This window comes from Cucurbita maxima, unplaced genomic scaffold (assembly GCF_002738345.1).
Source record: "Cucurbita maxima cultivar Rimu unplaced genomic scaffold, Cmax_1.0 Cma_Scf00038, whole genome shotgun sequence".
Classification (NCBI taxonomy): Eukaryota; Viridiplantae; Streptophyta; class Magnoliopsida; order Cucurbitales; family Cucurbitaceae; genus Cucurbita; species Cucurbita maxima.
In genome coordinates this window covers 173,775-197,649 of record NW_019272054.1, presented here as the reverse complement: position 1 = coordinate 197,649, position 23,875 = coordinate 173,775, and the positions used below count along the sequence as shown (strand labels likewise).

The window sequence follows — 23,875 nt, the reverse complement described above, 5'->3', positions numbered from 1 at the left end:
TCTTCAGCAGAACGGGGTGGTGGAACACCGAAATCAGACCATTGTCGGGACGACAAAGTCATTGCTAATGATAACCGAGATGCCTGGGAGTTTTTGGAGAGAGGCGGTAACGACGATCGTCTACCTCCTCAATCAGTCGCCAACGTAAAGTCTCGACGGAAGGACGCCACACGAGGCCTGGTACAACAAAAAAGACCATGGTTTTAATTTTAGTATAGTTTTAATTTTGTTTAAACTAGGTTTGTTCCATAAATTATGCCATAAACTCATAAACTAAATGTTGGAGAACTCTCAAAGTTCTGGCCCATTTCACAACAAGGTCAAACAGGATCCATGATATTTGGAAAAAACTAACGACAATGGATTTCCTTGTCTTGTTTTATCATGTCTTGTCATGTCATGTCCTGTTCGGTGGGTAATGGAAGGTGGAGATGTGTGAGCTTTAATATAAATTTTTTAATAAACTTATTAGTCGAGCATCACTCTCATACTTTCTAGGCCTAATTATGGACATGCATATACGTATTTTCGTGGGATCAAACACAACAACAAAGAACAGAATGCAAAATGTAATCATAACCGTACTCGTTTAAGACTTGTCTCCATAGAACCCCGACTTCAAGGGTAAAATAGACATTTTTAAGGGAGAGAAAAGAGTTGATGTCTTTCATGTCAAGATCTTCGACCTCCTTTTCTTAAATCTTTAGTATCATTAGAATGGAAACATATAAGAGGTGTCAATTATTTGCTCGAACTTGGGGTCTTATCATTCTAGAGTTATATGACGATTTTTATTAATATTGTGGTTCCAATTTTTCTTATTTTCTTTTTAAAATAATATTATATTATAGGTCCCACCGCTCATCAATCCATCATACATGTTTTGGATTTAATGATTGATATAAGTTAATTTAGAAGTATTATGAAATCATTTATTTGGTAAAATCGGATCAATTTAAGCATAGTTCAACTAAGGTAAAAATAATTATAACTTTTTTTAATTAAAAAATGTAACGTCTCACCTCTAGGATTCAAATAAGAATTTGAATTTTTTTTGTCTAACCAATTTTTTCGGTTCAATTCTCAAGGTAATTCAATTTCTATACTTTGATTTTAAGTTAGATTTTAATAATTAAGGTTGATTTATGATGTTTTGTCAGAGGTCGTCAATTATTGTTAGTTTGAGGGTGCGTGGAACGATATAAACAATTCATTTCCTCTATGGATTAAGATAAGACACTTCTTTATTGAATGACTATTACTTTTAATGTTTTCAAACTGTTATGTATGTGTTCATGTAGTTGTTCTTTGATTTATGTGTTTGATGTGTATCGTGTAAATGTTATTGTGTTTATGAGATCTCTTGCATGCTTCAAATGATATTCAATTTCTAAATGAAACTGTGACTACGAACCGTCAAGGATATGAACTAAATGTACCATTAGAACCTGTTTTGGTCCTTAGTCACTAGATGTTTGTCCGAGATTTCAATTTTCATGACCACGTGCTAGTTCGTCATATCTTAGGTTTGGTAACGAGCTGATTGGTCAATACTTACTGGTTCAAATAGAGGAATAAATCGGTAGTCCGATTTCGAATGTGATCACTGTCAAAACATGATTGTCACGTCGTTGAAAATCACGATGATAAAATGAGATGCGACACGCATGAAACATGACAAGCAAGTAGGAAATGTTGGGAAAGATTGAGTGAAGGTGAGTTGTAAAGTTGAGTGGATAATAAAAGATTTTATTTTTTATTTTATTTCCTTTTAAGGAATCTTCATTCGAAATAGAATAAAGCGGGGAATATTCTTTGGAGTATTTAAAATTAAAAGCAAAATACCATCATTATTGTCTTCCTCGTGATCGTAATCACAAAATTTCTCATTAATTCTTTAAATAAATAAATAACTTATTTTAGAGATTCACGCCGAAAGGTTTTCTTAATAAAAATGTATTAAATTAATTGCATTTTTTTTTCATTTTTGTTGTCTATTTTGTATTTTCATTTAGTTTCTTTTTACAATTAAATGAAAATACTTTCTTTTGTTAAAAAAAAAGTTTGAAAAATCATCAGACTAATTTAGAGAATAATCATAAATTTATAATCAATTAATACTATCTCCATTGGTGCAAGAAAGTCCAAAAGAAAAGTCATGAGAATTTTATACTCAAAGTGGACAATATCATACCATCATGGAGAGTTGCATTCATCCAACAATAGCCATCTTGAACCATAGGAAAGGGGGCGTTAGAGACGGTAAGAGCCTCGTTATACTCGAAGTTTGTTGTACTCTGAAACATTGCAGTGAGCCGAATTTGTTTAGGTAACATAGAGAAATTTATTTTAAAAAAATATGACAAAAAGAGAGAAATTTAAATATCAAATTTATAATATAAATTATTATTTGGGACCTCAATTATTTAATGTAAAAAAAAGCGTCACGACGTTTACGGGGAATCACCTGGTGACAAAATCGCTCGCGCTGCATCATTAACAGTTTCCACCATAATCGGCACCGCTGCCACGTGTACCAACATAGTTGGCTGCCAGGTACCCCATTTTGGGCCCATATCCAAAGCCCGAAAAATAAAAATAATAAATAACAACAAAAAAAAAATAAAAAGATCGTACAAGAAGTGAATGATCCTCTCTTGAGCTTTTCATCCTTTCATCTTTCTTCATCTTTGCTCTTCTTACAACCTCACTCTCTCTTCCTCTCCACCATTCTTCCTTCCAACAATGACGGACACTACGGACGATATCGCTGAGGAAATCTCCTTCCAGAGCTTCGATGATGACTGTAAATTGCTTGGCAACCTTCTTCACGACGTCTTGCAGCGGGAAGTTGGGAGCCTATTCATGGAGAAAGTTGAACGAACTCGAGTCCTCGCTCAGGTTTCTCGTTCTGTCTCTTTATCCATGCTTTTTTCTTCTTTTTTGTTCTCTTACTCCGTTTATTTTCATGGTCGTAGTCTGGTTCTATGTGTCGCTGAGTGGTTAGTTATTTTTTGAGACTGCCTTACTGAGTTGGTGTGGGGAAAATGGAAAGGTCATTCGATGTTATGCTTGATTTGCGATGTTTTTTCCGGTTTTTTTTTGAGTTTTGGGACGGGGAATCTTAATCATGCATCAGTTCATGGCTTAAAATACGCTAGAGATTTTGAGGATGCAGCTTTTCTGCGTCCATTGTGTCTGTTTTCTGAGTCGTCCATGGCTGAGATTTCGATGGATTTGGAATTTCGCACGTTAATCGTCTGTGGAGGGACTTCAATGAGAAAGAAGGATGTGTGTGACAATAATGTTATATGACTAATCGGATGTATCGTTTTCGTTTTTTCCTCTTTCTTTTGGTAACAGAGCGCTTGCAATATGAGGATCGCTGGCATCGAGGATACGGCAGACATGATTGAGAAGCAGCTTGCATCAGAGTTGTCGAAAATGACTTTAGAGGAAGCCTTCTCTTTGGCTCGTGCATTCAGCCATTCTCTCAATTTGATGGGGATTGCAGAAACTCACCACATGTTGGTTTACTTTCATTCTACCATTTCTTTGTTCATATATTTGAAAGATAGATTCATATGGAACCGATAAATAACAAAAGAAAAGAGATTCTGGGTTTCGTATTTATTGGCTAATTTGAGATCCTGTTGTGGAACAGTTTTAATTTCACCGTGCTGTAATTTGTTTCGGCTTGCCAAAAAATTTGAGAAATACGAGATAAAACCTTATGAGAACGAGGGTATACCATAGGACAAACTATTTCAGTTCAAAATATGCATTGTAATTAGATGGCCCTTTAATGTTGACAAGGACTGCCGTTTGATCATCTTCTTGGAAATGAATGTTGTTTTTCACGACTGACAGGGTTCGTAAGTCGAGAAATCTTGTACTTCTATCAAGATCCTGCGATGAAGTTTTTAATCAGCTTGTGCAGGGCGGAGTCTCTACTGACGAGCTTTACGACAGCGTTTGCAAGCAGGTCCTTTTCTATTATTTTATTTATTTTTCTCCCAACTGTATATTTGCTTCTCTGAACAGAGAAGATGGCCGAATAATTTAAAGCTAGCTGAAAGTGACTGCTCAGTAGAATACATCGAGTATACAATTCGCATTGTCCGACCACTATCGTAATAACAATAAGTTTGCTGGATGAAGCACCATTCTACTATGATTTAGAAGTTTTCATGGTCCAAAAAGTCCAGCGATTAGTCTGTATGTTTGTCTAATTTTTGGACTACGTCACATTCTCTTCTGAATCTTTTATTCATGTCTCTGCAGGAGGTTGAAATTGTTCTTACAGCACATCCAACTCAAATTAATCGTCGAACTTTGCAGTACAAGCATCTTCGCATTGCAGTATGATATTAGTGCATTCAATTATATGAATAGCAATATCATTCTTCTTGTTGCGTATAATCTTTGGTGATTAATTTAAGAATATTTGCAGCATCTATTGGACTACAATGACAGACCTGACCTTAGTCCTGAAGATCGGGAAATGCTAATTGATGATCTGGTATTATTTTATTTTCTCAAACCACTTCTCATTCTGCTTCCCAGTTTAGGACTTAACATGAGGGGTTTGGGAAGGAAGGGATTTGAGGCCTGGAATTTGTATGATCAAGAAACAACTTTTCTATGTTTTGTTTCTTGTTTAATTTATGTTTGCTCTGCGTTTTAGGTAAGAGAGATAACTTCAATATGGCAGACAGATGAACTTAGACGCCACAAGCCCACACCAGTTGATGAAGCTAGGGCTGGTAAACAATTTAATTTAATCTCCAGAGAAGAAACTTATCGTCTGAATGCTATGATTGTTTGTTTTCTCCTCACTTCCATTGCTTCAGCAATTATATTTGCATTTCTCAGGCTTGAGCATTGTGGAACAGTCCCTGTGGAAAGCTGTCCCTTATTATTTACGTCGACTCAGCAATGCCTTAAAGAAGGTCTACCAGAGTTTTTGTTTCTGATTATTCTTCAATGCTTTTATGGTGTCGTTATTTAATTGCTATTCTTGTTTTTTCTCGAATTTTCCTTCGTTTTATTACATTACTATTTTCACCCATCTGTAGCACACTGGAAGGTCGCTTCCTCTGACTTGCACACCAATAAAATTTGGGTCTTGGATGGGAGGCGATAGGGATGGAAATCCGAATGTCACAGCAAAGGTGAGACTTCCAACATCTTCTTTAAAATTGTATGCAAAGATTATTTCAGCACCTGAAAATCTCCTAATCTGTGCACATAATGTTTACTCCGTCGTAATATTTAATTAATGCACCTTTTTGTACTCCATTTTAAGAGATGAACATTTGAAACTTAATGATACTCAACCTGGCCTCCTCAAACAATATCTCAGTTAGCATTCTTATTGATTGTTGTTAATGTTAACTCTTCTCACTGTTGCAACTCAAGCTTTCCACTAAGAAGCTTCTGATCTTGAATTCCATGTCGAATTCGATATATAAAACCTCCATTTCAATTAAAGCATTCATAGTAATTAGAATGATATTATAAGTATTCAGTTTTTATCTATCATCAATATAAATATGTTTAAAATTCCTAAAATAGAAAGACATGATATAACTATATATATTATGCGTAGGTCCCACTTTTGTATGCCGGTGAATACTTTGTTCCCTAATATACTTCTGGTGGAGGATAGATTTTCTTGTCAAGAGTTTACTTCATTTTGTAAGGATATTTTAGTAATTTTCATTTTCTATGTGTATGGGTTAGCTTGGTTTATCTTTTCTGTGATGGTTCTATTGGTTTCTTCTAGAAAACTCTTGTTGTATATTGATGGTGTCAGATGATGTTTGTAGTCCTGTTGAAAAAGAGTGTTTGGAAGTAGTGTTTGATTTTACATGGATTACTTTTTTATATAAAGAAAAATGGCATAAATGCTCCCCCTCAATGCTGAGGCAATATCAATGACACTCTTTGATGTGTAGCTAAAAATCCTAAAATTTTTGAGAAGTACCAAGCATTTTTTGGGTATTGGAAAACCAATCCCCAAGCCACCATTAGTTAGAGAAATACGGCGAAACTTTTCACTATTGGAGCGATGAAACAGATCTCCTATTCTCTGATTGTTCAATTGTTTCGCTTCATTTTGGAACTGAATTTATCATACGGTGCAGTCTAATATTTTTTCCATCAAAAAAATGTAAAAAGAAAATAATTTTTCCCTTTCATATTCTTCAGGTCACAAGAGAAGTCTCTCTTTTGTCTAGGTGGATGGCTATTGATCTATACATTCGAGAGCTTGATAGCTTACAATTTGAACTTTCCATGAACCGATGCAGCGATGGATTATACAGACTGGCACATGAAATTCTTGAAAAAGGTAATATATCTGTAGGCTTAAAGCTAAGAAACAACGAAGACGTTTGGCCAAGCAGTTGTTCGTTAGACTTTATCAATTCTTTTTTGTCAATTCAGTTGTGTCAATTGGATGTTGATTTAGGTTAGCAACAAATCCTCATACACACGCAGATAGATAGTGCTGATTAGTTGCTCGTAGTTAGTGATAATTCGGTCATTGGGAAAGACCTGAATGGATGTTACAATTCCTTTTAGTAGTGATTATTTCAACCCCTTGCGTGTACCACGAAAAGGTAAGCGTCTCCCTGAAATATATGAGTTGGAATAAGAACGTAAGAGTGGTGCCCTGCTATCAAGTTTTAATTCCCTAAATACAACTTTCATGAATGTATAATTCTTAGCATATTACTGAACATAAATGGAAACATTTGTGGATTGCTTCTGAAGAAAAAATGGAGAAAAAGAAATAAGGCGATGAAGACAAAAATTTGTGGCTCTTGAAATTCTCGAAATATTTGAAATTCTGCATACTTCTATTCTCTTCTCTATTACTAGTTTAGATGAGTCTGATATAGAGGTAGCCAATTTATGTAGCATGTCATTCCCACTCTAAAATTATAGCAATCCAATTATTTATTCAGAAGCTGTATCTGAAGATGGACACGAGACCTGGAATCAGTCTTCGAGCAAAAGTGAACCGAAGAATCAGGGCCATCAAGCTGCTGCACTTCCAAGACAACTTCCACTTAGGGCTGATCTGCCTTCATGCACGGGTATAGCATATTCCGGAGATTTATTCTCAACTCATATTGTGACAATCATCATCTTGATAAAACCTGCTTGAACAAATTCAAATTTGAACATATTTGAAATTTCCTTGAAAATGCAATGTCTTTCATGTGGCTTATTAAAATTTACGTGAGGTTGGGAAGACAGATATTTTTACAAAGATGTAATAGTTGGGATGAAAAAATGATTTCGCTCTTCATCATCTATTTGCACAGAAAGACTTGCTTTTGCTCACGGGTTTCTTTTATCATGCTTAAATTTTATTGTTCTCGCTTCTTGCCAAAATGGATGGTCGTTAATCTCATTAAGCCCGTCATGCAGATTGCAATGATGGTGAATCCAGGTATTCTAGAGTAGAATTTCCGAGGACTGATCATCCATCATCAAATAATGAGGTGAAGCAAGTTCTAGAGCCATTTATTTATATATATGATCTTTAGTTCTCTAATGCATATTATTTTAGATTGTTCAATGTTACCAGTGGCACTCACTCTCTCTCTCCAACTATCTGTCTCTTGTACTAGGAAACTTCGGTTCGAAATACACATGCATCCATATCAAATGGAACTTCACCTAGTGCAAGTGCATTTCAGTCCAATTCTTTGTCTCGTACTGCCTCTTTCAACTCAACTCAACTCCTTGCTCAGAGGAAACTGTTCGCAGAATCTCAGATTGGGAGGTCGAGTTTTCAGAAGCTTTTAGAACCAAAGCTTCCTGTGCGTCCTGGAATTGCACCCTACCGCGTTGTGTTGGGTAGTGTAAAAGACAAGGTACGCCTTTTCAGTTTGGCTACTTCGGTGAGCTAAAGTATATCTTATTTGACTGTATGGGGAATTGGGGACATATTTATGATCTGAACTGGATAACCTGTGAACTTCTAAAATTTGGGTCTTCAGTTGGTGCTAGATTCATCAAATATTTTGATATGAATCTCAAAACTTGGTTTCATAATTATGTCATTTTGCAAATTCATTCCTTCAAGAATGGTCGAAATATTAAGACCACTGTATAGACAATTGTTAGGAGACCAGAGTATTAACTTTTGGAATTGGAATTGACATCTCTGTTTTTCATAATTGGCTCCCGATGTTTTCTATCGAATGTCTTCAAATCAAGACATCGATATTAATTAATGATCTGGCAAAGATATTTGATTTTGATCGTCTTATTTAACATTTCAATTTACTAGTTGGGGTGCGAATAAGTCGGTTCAAATATCCACATTTGTTATTTCATGAGTTAAATCGAAAAGTTATTCTCATGAACATGGAGATACATATCCTTTTTTTTTTTTTTTTTTCTTTCTTGCCCTTCTGTTTGACTTTTTACTATATTTGTGAACAGCTATCAGGCATTAATGATGCCACTAAACACGCTTTAGCCTTTAGATGGGAGAAAAAAAAAGTGGTGGTAAATAAATTGGAGGAATGTTGATTTGAAGTCACTTTTTTTTTTTAGATGGAATTGCCAAAATATCAATCTATTTTTGGGCCTAGCTCCACTGGTTTACAAATGCTTAGACGCAAATATACNCCCCAACATGTTGAAAAAAAAACACTTTTTTAAGTATTACAAATGATACAATGCAAAATAAGGAAAAAGAAAAAACTATAACATCTCACGTCATATTTTGAAAACTGGACAATATGCTACTTTTGCAAAAAAAAAAAAAAAAAGTATAAAGGTGGTGCTATCATATATAGAAGTAGATTATTATATTATTTCATTTAGTAAAAGTTTTGTATGTTTTACGTGATTTTTTGTGAGCCAGCTAGTGAAAACACGGAGGAGGCTGGAGCTGCTTCTTGAGGATCTTCCTTGTGAACAGGATCCTTCGGATTACTATGAAACTGCAGATCAACTCTTGGAGCCGCTGCTTCTATGCTATGAGTCTCTGGTAATCCAGACTTGTCTCTCTCTCTCTCACTCTTTTAAAGTTAAGTCTATATATAAATTTACCTACAACACCATTCATGCAGCAATCATGTGGATCTGTGGTGCTTGCTGATGGTCGATTAGTTGATCTGATTAGAAGAGTTGCTACATTTGGTATGGTATTAATGAAGCTGGATTTACGTCAGGTATGTCCTATTTTAGTTAATATTGTTTCCTCCAAAGTAGCATTTAACTGGGTCTGTCATTTGTATTCCTAAGTTTAGTTGGGAAAAAATACTAGGTTATGATTTCGTTTTGTAACCAGGAATCTGGTAGACACACTGACACTCTGGACGCCATTACAACGTATTTGGACATGGGTTCATATAGTGACTGGGATGAAGAAAGGAAGTTGGAATTTCTAACAAGAGAGCTGAAGGGGAAACGACCACTGGTTCCTCCAACTATTGAGGTAAAACTTAAGTTGAAAAAATGATGCAACTTGTAATTTGATTGATAGAAGTCCTTAACTATTCATGATATTCCAGTGAAGGACAATACGCACAGCAGTAATATAAATAATTATTGAACAAAAATCACTGCTTATTTTCAATGTTTTATTTCCCCTATCTAATTATCTCACTTGAATTATTGAGCAACAGTATTATAATTTATTCATTTCTCAAATTTAACCTACTTCATATCTAAACAAGATCTTCAATTTATATCATAAATGACAAATCATCATTGAATATATCCAATTAATTCAAGTATTTGGATGTAAGTTAAATAACATTCTTTTGTATGTAGATAGACCTGATCTATGACTTACATAGGGAAGACCTAGAAGTATTTTCGGAAGACTTGAATTTCTACGAAGGTGTTATAGGTATTCTAGCTAGTGGAATGTCGTGAAGATAATGCCACCTAGGAGTTATACAGGGATCACTTAGTTAACTTGGGGATCTGATGGCCGGCTACTTTGGATTGTTCATCAAGTGATAATCTTGGCGACACATGGTTTGAGAAGTACATTTGATCAAATTTTTAAAATTAGACTAACTTTCAAAATAGACAAAAAAGAAGACCATAAAAGAAAATTGGCCAAACCCAAACAAAAGGAGCCCAAGAAGCAAATTGCGAAGTGACCACCAAATGTTGGCAATTAAAATTGAAGAAAATAACGAAAATGCTAGTAAAAAAGTTCCAAAGACTCCAACGACCTGCCATGACTCTGCCGCCCTGGAAACCGTCCTATTTCTTTCTGACCAAATACTCTGAACATCCGGCCAAGTATGCCTTTTCTCAAGCAATGGAGGCAAAAAGACCACCTTCATCTTAACACAAAAAACCCGATTTGGGGCATACCTCACTCTAAATGTCTAGAAAAAAAAAAAAAAAAAAAACTCATGAAAGCAGAGTGACGAGGGATTGCTTCCCACAGGATCCTAGAGGTGGTGTCCCACCCGAACAATTATCCACCATAATTGTAGGCCACACCACGAAACCTCGAGCTCCAAGGGAAAAGGAACACAACCATTTAGCTAAGATGACGAGGAAAGAGGCAAAGGGAAAGAGGATCTCCCTGCCTAAACTCTTCAGAAGCAAATCTCATTTCCTAGGCTAACCAGAGTTGAAAAGTTGGTTGAATGTAACCAATTAATAATCCGAAGTCTCCATTTCAAAAACTAAAGCCCTTCTTCCACTACACCTTTCCATGATCCACACCATAGAGCGACTGCCCTCTCATTTTTATCGTTGAAAAACCTCAGAACCTGTTCAACTTATTAGCCTCCCGTTTTTACCAGAAAGCCACATATACCTATTAGGCCCATGCGCCTTACAGCTGCCAAACCTATCACTCTCCTCATCTCTTCTACAGTGAACAAGGTTTCAACCCTTCACTTTTTGCCCTTCTATTTAGATATCTGTTTAAACCGGCAATGAAATACTTAGTTTGAGGAGTATATTAGGAAGAATCAGGACCACACTCATCTCATTCTCTCCTGAGATAATCATCAATAAACAAACAATCCTCACGTTCTTGCATCTCCTGAAATTTGCAACTTATGAATAAAAAAGTTTACAATTTTCCATCTTTCTTCCACTTCATTCTCGATAACCTCTCACTCACCTTTATGTCAAAGCTACTTTTCCCTCAAGGCTTCACTCAAACAACATTATGTTCTGAACAATCTTGGGCCCTCTATACCCTGATAATAATTTTCGCGTGTATAATACTGCATCATGTTGAAGAACTCAGACCTCTTTCTAAGAACAACTTTATAAAATAGTTTTCAGAAACTTTTTATGTGACAAACTTTCCAAATAGCTCCTTTAGCTACAAAGATATGCTGAAGGAAAAAGTAATTTTCTCGAAGATGTGGCCATTAGAGATCGTTGTAGTGACGAGAATTTTCTTGTACGATATATTTCTTGAATGTCATTCCTTATTTTTATCTTTTTTTTGAGATTATAAGCGAGTTTTCAAAATTTCTGCCGTCTGAAATAAAAGGAAATATTGTGATTTTGAAGTTGTGAACTAACATTCACGTTTGCAAATGTTCACTCCAACGGACATGCATGTTTTTACCACTAGAAAGTTTCCTACTGAATTGTGATAATTCCTAAATCTTCTTATAAAGACAAAATCTTGTTCTCAGATTGCTTCAGAATGATACTTTGCCTAGCATTGGTTTCCCCTTAAACTTTAGGAACTTATGTTGGGCTTCATTTTCCCCTCAGGTTCCTCCTGATGTTCAAGAAGTTTTGAACACCTTTCGTGTTGCTGCTGAGCTAGGGAGTGAATCACTTGGTGCTTATGTGATCTCTATGGCCTCAAATGTACGAATAATGATCTCTCTTTTTTTCTTTATTGAATCCAGCAGCAGTGCTACTGCGCGAAAAACAATATTATCTTCTGATTTTTCATAAAAGTCTATTGTACTTGATAACTGCAGGCAAGTGACGTCCTCGCCGTGGAACTTCTGCAGAAAGATGCACGACTTTCAGTTAGTGGCGAGTTAGGACGACCATGTCCTGGTGGAACGTAAGTCTTGAGGCTAAACATTTTATACGATAACTTTGCAAAATCCTTGTGTATGAGTACAAGAGTGAGGGTAGAAGAGAGCTAACTTAGATGTAGCAAGGATTATCCATGGGCTAAAATATTTCCTGAAATAGGTTGCGGGTGGTTCCTCTGTTTGAAACTGTGGACGACTTGAGGAAAGCAGGATCATCGATCAGGAAACTGTTATCTATTGATTGGTACCGAGAACACATCATAAGGAACCATAATGGGCATCAAGAGGTATGATAACATCTGAATAATTCTCTTTTTGGCTGTCACTATTTCTGGCATTAAAAAGTTCCATCTGGATAGGTCATGGTAGGTTATTCTGACTCTGGCAAAGATGCTGGGCGCTTCACTGCTGCATGGGAACTTTACAAAGCTCAAGAAGATGTTGTGGCTGCATGCAACGAGTATGGTATTAAAGTTACCCTGTTCCATGGGCGTGGAGGGAGCGTCGGTCGTGGGGGTGGGCCAACGTATCTGGCCATTCAATCCCAGCCTCCAGGTTCGGTAATGGTAAGTTGAAAAATAATCTGTGTTACATGTTTTTGTTTGACTCTCTTGAGAGATTAAGAACATTGACTTTTTCTGAATTGATTCTGATCTTTGTTAGAATGCAATGTGGGTACAAATCCATTTCATGTCTGTCATTAGTCCCGATCTTTAAATTTACATGTCCTTTCCCAATAGATTTTCAAGTGTGGGAATTTGTTGTCCAAATTTTTTAGTCCCTCATGGGAAGTTCAGATTACAAGTCATCATTGACATGACAAACCACTGTAATACATCTGCAGGGTACTTTACGATCAACCGAGCAAGGGGAGATGGTGCAGGCCAAGTTCGGATTGCCTCAGACTGCTGTTAGACAGCTAGAGATATATACCACGGCCGTACTCCTTTCAACCCTACGTCCACCACTTCCACCTCGAGAAGCAAAATGGCGTAATCTCATGGAGGAGATCTCAAAAATTAGTTGTGAGAACTACCGGAGCATGGTATATGAAAATCCAGAATTCATTTCTTACTTCAATGAAGCCACTCCTCAGGCGGAGCTTGGCTTCCTTAACATTGGAAGCCGCCCAACAAGGAGAAAGACCTCTGTTGGTATCGGGCATCTTCGAGCTATACCATGGGTTTTTGCTTGGACACAAACTAGATCTGTTCTTCCAGCTTGGCTTGGGGTTGGGGCAGGTTTAAAGGGTGTATGTGAAAAGGGTCACACTCAAGACTTGAAAGCAATGTACTCAGAATGGCCTTTCTTCCAGAGCACCCTAGACCTTATAGAGATGGTTTTAGGAAAAGCTGATACTCACATCGCAAAGCATTATGATGAAGTTCTTGTCTCGGAGAGTCGGCGTGAAATCGGCTCTATATTGAGGAAGGAACTGGTGGAGACTGAGAAATATGTTTTGGTAGTTAGCAGGCACGGGAAACTATCTGAAAATAATCGGAGTTTGAGAAAGCTGATCGAACGCAGACTCCATTATCTTAATCCTCTGAACCTGCTGCAAGTTGAGATATTAAAAAGGCTGAGATGTGATGCAGAGAACAAGAAACTAAGAGATGCATTGCTTATTACTATTAATGGGATCGCAGCTGGAATGAGGAACACAGGTTAAGTCGGCCATTCATATCATCATCAGGTTAAGTGGTTCTTCTTACTAAGAGGGTCAGAATAAGAGTCGTGTCTTTATTTTGATGTAGGGTTGCTTAAAATAATGAGCTAAGTTAGTGTATTGGAAGAAAAATGTTCATCCAGTTTAAGGATCGTATCGGTTTGAATTAAGTTATTTGGAACATTTTATGTAAATTCTTCATTGGCCAGTATTTGCATTCTGAACACTCAAGAATACTGTTCCAGATGTTAAATCCTCAAAGCTCCTTGTTTTTGTTGTTTATGTTACCCGATTACGTGTGTCTAATGCTAAAAATAATCTGCCTTCTTCCATTTCTTGTGCCCATTCTGACTAATTTTCATGTAAGAAAAAGGTTAGAAACATTTTGAGCACTTATTGCTCCACATGTCTCGTTTTGTTGGAAACCACAGGTGAAGGCTTCAGAGCTTATCTAAACATCCTCACCCACGCCCCGCCCCACCCCACTGTGAACGTTGAACACAGCTGCGGGTGCCGTGTGTCCATTCCCTAGTTCAAATTAATACTGAAAATGGCAAAGTGAGGGATGTTAATGCTCAAGTTAGGCATTGACTTGGTAGTTTAAATACTAGGAAAGCAGCAAAGATTGGTTGGTGGGTGTGGGTACATTATGTCCATGCCTTGTCTAGTGCTGTATGTATATAATGCCAAGTCATGCCAACCTCCCGGAATAATGATATCCTATGGACATCACTTAGTGGACATGACTATATGCCCACGCTTGCATCCCCCCTCATCTCCTTGAACTTATTGAGGTGTAAACTTATAATTGCACTTTTGTTCGTTTTATTTGGTGGAGCTAACTTTTACCAGCATTGAGTCCCATACTTTGAATTGTCACGAAAGGAATCGTTGTCATATTTGCTATTTGTGTCGGTATCATACTCGTCCGATGTAGTGAAGTAATACACATCTAATTTTATCTAGAAAGAAACCGAGCCCTTAGAAATATAGTTTGAAATCCTACAAATATCACATGCGACTATCCAGTTTGAAGATGTCGAAAAAGTGATGGAAGGTTGAAGGTCTTAGATATCTTAGGTAGCGATAAGGACGAAATATGGGTTGAATAAAGAGAGCATTCAGCTCCCAACATAGAACATAGAAAATCGAGAGAGGTTTTTATCTTTATGAAGAAGCTTATTTTCCTTTTCCCCCCTCCCAAATAATTCAACTTTCCCTTTTCTTCTAACTTTTTGTCCATTTTATCCATAATAAAGCAAATTTCAAGCATTTTTACACTCATTTTTTTAAAAAGAAATGTGAGCAAATCCTGGGAAGGGATCTTTGTGGGTCAGGTTGGACAATCTGTTAATGCAAGCAAGAACCAAAGTTGAGGAGAAAAGGAAGAATGAGATGCAACGTGTAGGATGTTCCCATCTTCATCGCTCTCTCAGCTACCCTGTAAAGAATAAAGATGATGATGATGATGATGCATTCCCTTTCAAAAGTGTACCCAAATCACATTTTCAACATCTTTTCCAACACAAAATCATACACGCACCGCATCAAAACCTAAATTAAACAACATTTATATCTCCATTATTTCATTCCATTTCTTTATGGTATGAGTTTCGATGCTATGTTCATTGCTTGAAATCAAAGATGGTAACTTTTTGAAAAAGGGAGCGCTGAGTGTCACCGTCGTACTTTTCAAACCGTATGACGTCGTTATTTTGATATGATCATGACTAATCTTTGTGGGTGAGGTTGTTCTTCGCCAATTCAACGTGACTTATGTGGAAACTAAGCTTTATTCAACAATACACGTCGCATGTTTTTTTATTCGATTGTAACTCTAACCGGCTTACATCTACTCTAGCCCAACACTATCCTTGAAAACTCATTTCTAAAAGAAGACGCTCAAGACATTGTCTTTCCTAAACTATGATACATGCATGTGGTACCTCACTTAGCCATGAGCTAGAGATGGTGGAGAGTCTATCTCTGATTGACACCAAAAGTATGCATGATTGTCAAGTTAAGAAATAAGTAAGATTAGAAGCCATTATGTTATCAAGGGTACTAAAGATAGGTTTAAAAGGGGCCAGGTAGGGTTTTAGACCATAACCTCAAAAGTTAGAGTTTCGGCGAGAGTTTCGACAAATGGCTCTAGAATTAAGTTCATATAATTGAATATAAAAACTTAGATGACACACTATCCTCTTTGTTCACATTATGACACTTGTCTTTCTCAACCTTCATATCAGCTAAAGGCACCACTCGCATGTCAAATATTGTCACAATTGTTGCTAAAAAAATAAGAGAAGTTTCGATTTAATAAAATATTTAAGACTAAAATAATATTGAATGTGAGATGAGTGTTACCCGATACCATAAGGACATGTATATATATAAAATCACATGTGTCAAAATCTAATATCAACTCTAAAAAGCGTGACTTTTATGATTTTTATTAAATTTCATTCCAAATCTCTCCGAACTAATATTTATTTACAGATGTATGATTAACTCGAATACCGCTCAACCTAAATTAATTTTTTTAAAAAGAAATTAATATCATAAAAATTTCAGATATACGATGAGTACAATATTCTAGAAATTATGAAAAATAATATTTGTTAAATTATTTTAAAAGATAGCGTTGGGAATAGAATAAAGGCATATCTTTTTATTAGGTGCATGCCCACGACCAGAGTTGCCAAAAATTGAAGCTTTTATTTCTTTCTTTCTTTATTTTTAATTATTATAATTAAAAAAATCTCAATTTTAGAAAATTTTATCTTTTTTACCCACCAAGAATAATATTTAAAGATATTTAATCTTTTGAAAAATGAGGATTTGGCATTTTAAGAATTACATATTTTCAACATTAAATACTAAAAATAGTATTTTATGATTAATTATAATTAATATTAGTATTATGAAGAAAAAAATTTAATATAATCCCCAATCCAAATAGATAATCTTAGAAGGTAAAAGGAAAACCATCTAATCTGTAACCTATCGATAAACAACATGTGAGTACAACATATCGAGCGTGGAAAGGTCTATATTGGCCTATGTGGAGATAACCGTCACATAAGTAGGTAACGTGATCAGATAGTTGAGAGGTAAAGAAATGTCGGGATTATTAGGTACTGAATTCAAAAATTTCACGAGATGTAGACCGAAAAGACTTTTCTGTCCTAACCTTATCGAAAAGGAGGTTAAAACGGGGATTACACGTCCAAAGTAAAAGAATATAAATTGGTAAACTTAAGAAGGAAACAAACAAATGTTGGGTTCCAGCAAATATGAGAACATAAATTCTTCAAAAATGCTGAAATTATGGGCACAATTTTTCAGCCATCCACCAATGCCCATTAAATAAGAATTTGACACCTTTTTCTTTTCTTTTTTTTAAATTAAAAAAAAAAACAAATATATTTTTTTAAAAAAAGGAAAATTAATTAATTATTAATTATTAATTAAAATTAAAGATAGAGATGCCTTAGAAAAAGGCTAACCTTTTACAAAGTGTATGTTGGAGTTTTTGGCTGATGAGACAGCATTTTCCTGTGACAAGTGGACGGTGATTATGCACTCAGCCGCTTTGGACTGTTCAATTACAACCGTCCATTTCCCTGATTTGAATATCGCATCATTTTTTTTTCTTTGTGCATTTTAAAGCGAATTTTTCCTCTTTAATTAATTAATGGATTTCAACAATTTTCTCTTACCGCATCAATACCACTTTTGTAATTAATTATTCAACTAATTATAAACCTAATTCTAAATTTTCCATAAAATTAACAAAATACCATTAATATATACATATAATATTAATTATACCAAAATTAATTTAGATTTCTATTAATTATAATTATTATAGTAATTACACTTATTTATATTTTAAATTGTGTTTCCTCAATTAGGGTCTAATTTATAATATTTAATATAAATTAGGGTAGATTTGCAACTTTCTAACTTTTAGGAGTTTATATGCTTAATTCCAACTTAATTAAGATATGTTGGTTCATTTTATTTATTTATTTATTTATTATTACCAATACCTTTAATTTTTATTTTATATGAGAATTTTAAAAAATAGATTATATTAAAAAAAAAAAAAAAAAAAGCAAAACAGAGAGTTTAATTAAAAGAGAAAATTAAAAAATAAAATGGTTATTAAGGGAGCCTTAATTTATTAAATTTACAAGATAAAAAATAAAGGCACTTTAATTTTAATATAAATATACTGAAAATAAAAAAGACACGTGGCGTAAGATAAAAAGAACATAGTTGTCCACAAAAGCCGTCACTCGTCAAATCCATTTGTTTAAGACATCCTTTTATACAACACGTGGTCGGTAGTCTCCACCATATATTTTGTTTTTAATTTAATTATTTACACTTTATTTTCTTTTAATTTAATTTAATCCTTTTACCTCCACAATTATATTTTTTTTTGCCCTTAATACTTTTTTGCTTGCATTTTGTTCTTAAACCGAGGTCAGAGGCTCGAGCATACATCGTTTGGCCGTAGAGACGATGTAAGAACGAATTGTCTTAGCTCATTTGTCGTTGGAAAATGAGTGTCATACAATCGCAAGTCCGCTGCCATTAAGAGCGTGATAGAGGTAAATAAGCTAAGATTACTTCATTCTCTTATTTATGTATGACGACTGCTTGCTCCTAAACCAAAAACTCTATTTTCTGAACTAATTGAACGAGGTAAAACAATTGAAGATTGAATTGACTCTCTTGTAAACTCTTGAACATTCTTTCACTCGTCTAACAAAACACTAAGTTCCCTCGAACACCTTTCGTAAACAGTTTGACTTTACTAAGCCCCTGTTGCTCTATGAGCTCGATGCACTCCTAACTATTTTCGTAGCATAGATTCTCGTAATTTTGTTTTTAGTATTTTCAAAAGACCTTGTACTAATGAAGATAGTAGTTGGAGCAGGTACCGTCTTCTTCCCCAACTTTTAAGAGGAATGTGGAGAGCCATGAATTTGGTTAGCTTCCTCTCTTCCTCTTCCTCCGCCACCTCACCGCCGTCTTCAATCTTCTTTCCCCCGCCCGCTTTATAAACTCTTCTCCATACTCTCCTTCTGCTTCGTGTTATCTACACCACTCTCTCTCTCCCTCTCTCCGATCATGATGCCACCGGAACAAGATACAACCGCCGCCGCCCCCACCACTCCAACCTCCCATCCCCACCCCGACGTCCTCATCCACGCCGTCCCCTCCGCCACCGACACATTCTCCATTCTCCGTCATTCCCTCTTCCCTCTTACCCTCAAGGTAGCTTATGGTAGTAGTACCCACCTAACCCATATTCATTTTTTGTTTGTTCTAACAAAATCCCTTTTCTGTGTGTTCTTTTTGGGCAGTTTGAAGACGTCTCCTACACCATCAAAACCCATTCCACTAAGACCAGCGGCTGTTTATGGAGGAATCACTCCCAACCCAACACTACACGCACCATATTGAATGGTGTTAGCGGCGTGGTTCGCCCGGGGGAGCTTCTCGCAATGCTGGGCACCTCCGGCAGCGGCAAAACCACTCTTCTAACTGCCCTCGCTGCCCGCTTGCCTGGAAAAATCTCCGGCGCCGTTACCTTTAACGACAAACCCTTCTCCAGCTCCATTAAGCGCAAAATCGGCTTTGTTTCCCAAGACGATGTTCTCTACCCTCATCTCACCGTCCTTGAGACCCTTACCTACGCCGCCATGCTCAGGCTGCCCAAGGAGTTGTCACAAGACGACAAGGTTGCGCAGGCGGAGATCATCATTGCGGAGCTCGGTCTCACTCGCTGCCGGAATAGTATAATCGGTGGGGGGCTTCTCCGGGGGATCTCCGGCGGGGAGAGGAAACGGGTTAGCATTGGTCACGAGATGATTGTGAACCCCAGCTTGCTTTTCTTGGATGAGCCTACTTCTGGGTTGGATTCCACCACGGCCCAGCGGATTGTCGCTACCTTGAGGGGACTGGCTCGTGGCGGTCGGACTCTGGTTATGACCATTCATCAGCCTTCGAGTCGGTTGTATAGGATGTTTGATAAGGTGCTAGTGCTGTCCGATGGCTGCCCTATTTACAGCGGCGACGCCGGTCTAGTCATGGGTTATTTTGAGTCCATTGGATATGTTCCTCCCTTCAACCTCATGAACCCAGCTGATTTTCTCCTCGACCTTGCCAATGGTATGAACATTTGAGCTCTGCTTTCCGGAATTATTTCAATCTCTGTTTTGAAAATTTTATTCGTCCAGGCATAGCGCCAGATTCAGCTCGCGAGGATCAAGTGGACCATTTCCATGGCGGATTGGACACTCAAGACGATCAAAATTCCATCAAGCACTCTTTAATTGCTTTATTCAGAAAGAACATTTACCCTGAAATCAAAGCAGAGATTCTTGCCAAAACGAAGATCTCCACGGTTGATTCAAGAATGGATTCCCCACGTAAGTGTCTAGTGTTTCCATTGATTTTGTGATTTGGGTATTGAAAATTGAAGTGTATGAACATGGAAAATTGCAGAAGGAAGAGAAAATCAATGGACGACGAGCTGGTGGGAGCAGTTTAGGATATTACTGAAAAGGGGATTAAGAGAAAGGAGACACGAATCGTATTCTGGGCTGAGGATTTTCCAGGTTATGTCGGTTTCGTTTCTTTCAGGGCTTTTATGGTGGCATTCGGATCCTTCGCATATACAGGATCAAGTATTATACCAACCCAATGAACAGAGTTTAATTCTGTTACCGCATTCATTAGTTAACGAATTTGAAAACATGATATCTCCTGCAGGTTGGTTTAATCTTCTTCTTCTCCATCTTCTGGGGGTTCTTCCCACTGTTCAACGCCATCTTCGCATTCCCAATGGAGCGGCCAATGCTAAACAAAGAGCGCTCCTCTGGGATGTACCGTCTGTCCTCCTACTACATGGCTCGAACAGCAGGGGATTTGCCAATGGAGCTGGTTCTTCCCACCATTTTCGTGACAGTGACGTACTGGATGGGGGGTTTGAAGCCGTCACTGCTCCCATTTCTGCTGACCCTTTTGAGTGTTCTGTTGAACGTGCTGGTGTCGCAGGGTCTAGGCCTGGCCCTAGGCGCGATTCTGATGGAGGTGAAGCAGGCTACCACGCTGGCGTCCGTGACCATGCTGGTGTTTCTTCTGGCGGGTGGGTATTACATTCAGCACATTCCTCCATTTATCTCGTGGCTCAAGTATGCGTCCTTTAGCCATTACTGCTACCGGGTTCTGGTGGGGATTCAGTACAATGTAAATGAGGTGTACCCCTGTGGGTTTGGGGTGCAGCGTTACTGCAAGGTGGGGGACTTTCCTGCTGTTAAGTGCTTGGGGATTGGGAATCCGTGGGGGGATGTGGCTGCTTTGGTGCTCATGTTGGTTGGGTATAGGGTTTTGGCTTTTCTAGCTTTGAAGATGGGACAGCCTCACTGATGTTCATCAAGGAAATGAGCTGCTCAGATTTTTTCTTCTTTTTGGGGACTCACAGAGTTGGTTCATTGTGTTCTTGTAGACTGGCTTAGAGCAAATTGTATGTTACATACTACATTTAATCTCGATCTTCTCATGAACTCGAAAGAAAAATGATTAGAAAACTCGAACAAATCGAACTGAACTGATCCAAGCTGACTGGTTTGTATTAAGTGTTTTTGGTTACGCCATTGTGATTAGCTGATGGCCAACAATGTTATAGGGCATGGAAATAAGGTGGTCGGTTCTTATTGATGCCATTGTGATTGTATTCATTAATGGCTACTCGAAAAATTCTAGACATGATACTTCATATATAATAAAGCTATATATGTTATCCGGGTACATGTTAAATTTAGCAAGTTTGAGTTTTTGGCTTAACTAAGTTGAAGTGATTCACGAAGAAGAGCTATTATCGATCTTCAAAGGATCGTCACAATAGGTAAGTGGGGCAACCTACAATTGTTAATAAAATTCCTAGCTCACCGGTGTGATCGGAGAGCTAGCATCGCCAAGAAAGGGAGGTGAGCAAGTCTATATTTCTTGATCTCAATATGACTGAGACGAATCCAAGAAATAATCCCTTCTCGTGTAAAATTACAAAAGTTCTCTCCTTTAGATCAAACAATTTGGATGTAACGGCCGAAGCCCACTACTAAGATATTGTCCACTTTGAGCTTTATCTCCCCTCAGAGTTTTAAAACACGTATAGTATACCAGGGAGAAGTTTTCATACCCTTATAAATAATGTATCATTTCTCTCTTAAACCGATGCAGGATCTTACAATCCACCTCCTTCGGGACCCACCGTCCTCGCTAGCACACCTGCGCTAGGAGGGTCATGTCCTCTTCCTCATGCATAGTGCCTTTGTTTTCATCTTCTCCTTCCCAAACTTGTACTTTATCTTTGATCGCACGTAGGGTTGCGAATGCCATCGTCGCATCTTCATCTTTCATGCTCGTACTTTCTTGTTCGATGGCGTATTCTCATTTTTATGTTTGTGATACCTCCCACGCTATGCTTCCCCACATAGTAGTCTAATAAAAGAGGTTCATAAACATATATCATAAGCCCAATGTAATAATAAATTGCATAACTAAATAATTTATCAATAAACCAAACTCCGGCAAATTATTGTTATTTAAAAGTATTACAATTTAAATAAAATATTAAGAATGATTAAGATATTGATTACCTATTTTAATCATCATTAATTCCTTCCAATTTGAATACATTGTTTGACCAATTTCAAACACTAAATAAATTAATGAATAACAAAATCAAATCAACTTAAAATAATATAATTTGATGTATTAAACTGCTATATTTTTTTCCAACGTTGAATAACTGAATAATTGTGAATTAAATATTCATTTTATAAATTGTGTTTAATAAACAATAACTTTACATTAAAAAACATCCAAAACCATTCAAATATGTTTATAAAATTTTAATGATATTTTTGTTAATTACTTAACTTCATTAGAAAAATTAAATTACCATTTCCCTTTCCAACAAATATCCAAACAAAAAAAAAAAAAAGTAAATTAATTCTAAATTTAAAATCGAATTTTGTGTTCTTTTTAATTGTGTCACTTTAAATAATTTTAAATAACTATTGGTATTAATTATATTATTTCTTTTAATTACTTTATAATTATGATTAGTTACCATTTTAAATATGATTATTGAATCTATGACATCAGCCAGCAATTATTGCAGAGAAAAATAAATGTTAGGGAAATAATTTGTGGAATTTTTCGAATTTAAAAAATCCGAGGAAAAAGACTTATTGACTTTTCTGTTATTGGAAGACCTCTTAAACCAAGTAAAAAGACGAACGTGCCACTTACCATAGCTTCCAAATTTGGACTTGGTTCAGATGTTAAAAGTAATTTCACCTGATCATACGATAATATCCTATAATTTATTCACTGTCGCGCGTATATTTCCACTCCTCACGCGCTGCGGTGCTCCGTACTTTCACCGCTACCTTCTTTTTTTTGTCTTTTAGTTATTTAATTACAATTTTATTTTTAGAAAAATATATTCGTGAATTTTAGATATAAATTAAACAACATATTATATAAATTTTAAAGTTAAAAATTTTTTTAGCTTTGAATTTAACCTATTATTTTAAAAAAAATTCAACTGAGAATATCATGTGCCTAACACTTTTATATTGATTTTTTACTTAAATCCTACGTTATTTGTCTTCACTTTAATAAATTTGGTTCTTTCCATTCATTTTATTTGAAAGTAATTTTTTTGTTTTTTTTTCCTTTTATATATTGTACCACTTGTCACCATCGCAATTTGCAATTGTGCAGCACTTACTTTCCAACAACAAGTGAGCTAAGCCAATTCATTCTCACGTTGCCTACGACCAAGCCACGTATGCTCGAGCCTCTGACCTCAGCTTAAGAGGGAGAGTAACAACAACTACTTACACAGTATATAACTATTGGTAGGGAGAAGTTGACAACTAGTCATATCCCTATACTACATTTTGGGACATTTTAGCCCTAGCAGGTGTAGACACGATTTTGGTGGATGATCATACACCGTTATACTGACCCAATATGAAAGTGTAAATACCTATCTAAAATGAAAGTATGTAAAAGGGATTTTGAACGGGCATGCAACAATAGAACACATCCTGGACAAGCAAGACTGAAATATGTGTCAATTTTAATGTCAAAT

The 23,875-nt window shown here is 36.4% G+C and overlaps 2 protein-coding genes across 2 annotated transcripts; both read left to right on the top strand.

The window, feature by feature from the left end:
• Positions 1–2,642: 2,642 nt before the first annotated feature.
• On the top strand, positions 2,643–13,970 carry LOC111468898 (phosphoenolpyruvate carboxylase 4). The gene is made up of 20 exons (XM_023114040.1): positions 2,643–2,901; positions 3,364–3,527; positions 3,871–3,985; positions 4,285–4,362; positions 4,454–4,522; positions 4,688–4,766; positions 4,876–4,952; positions 5,079–5,174; positions 6,214–6,355; positions 6,975–7,106; positions 7,444–7,517; positions 7,647–7,892; positions 8,894–9,019; positions 9,102–9,203; positions 9,323–9,469; positions 11,743–11,841; positions 11,958–12,046; positions 12,181–12,307; positions 12,380–12,586; positions 12,865–13,970. Exons 1-20 carry the CDS (start codon positions 2,746–2,748, stop codon positions 13,687–13,689), a joined length of 3,150 nt encoding a protein of 1,049 aa, XP_022969808.1. The 5' UTR covers positions 2,643–2,745; the 3' UTR covers positions 13,690–13,970.
• A 4,642-nt stretch (positions 13,971–18,612) lies between these two features.
• Positions 18,613–21,516, top strand: LOC111468900 (ABC transporter G family member 21). The gene is made up of 5 exons (XM_023114042.1): positions 18,613–18,978; positions 19,068–19,875; positions 19,944–20,135; positions 20,212–20,393; positions 20,479–21,516. Exons 1-5 carry the CDS (start codon positions 18,832–18,834, stop codon positions 21,133–21,135), a joined length of 1,986 nt encoding a protein of 661 aa, XP_022969810.1. The 5' UTR covers positions 18,613–18,831; the 3' UTR covers positions 21,136–21,516.
• The last annotated feature ends 2,359 nt before the right edge of the window (positions 21,517–23,875 follow it).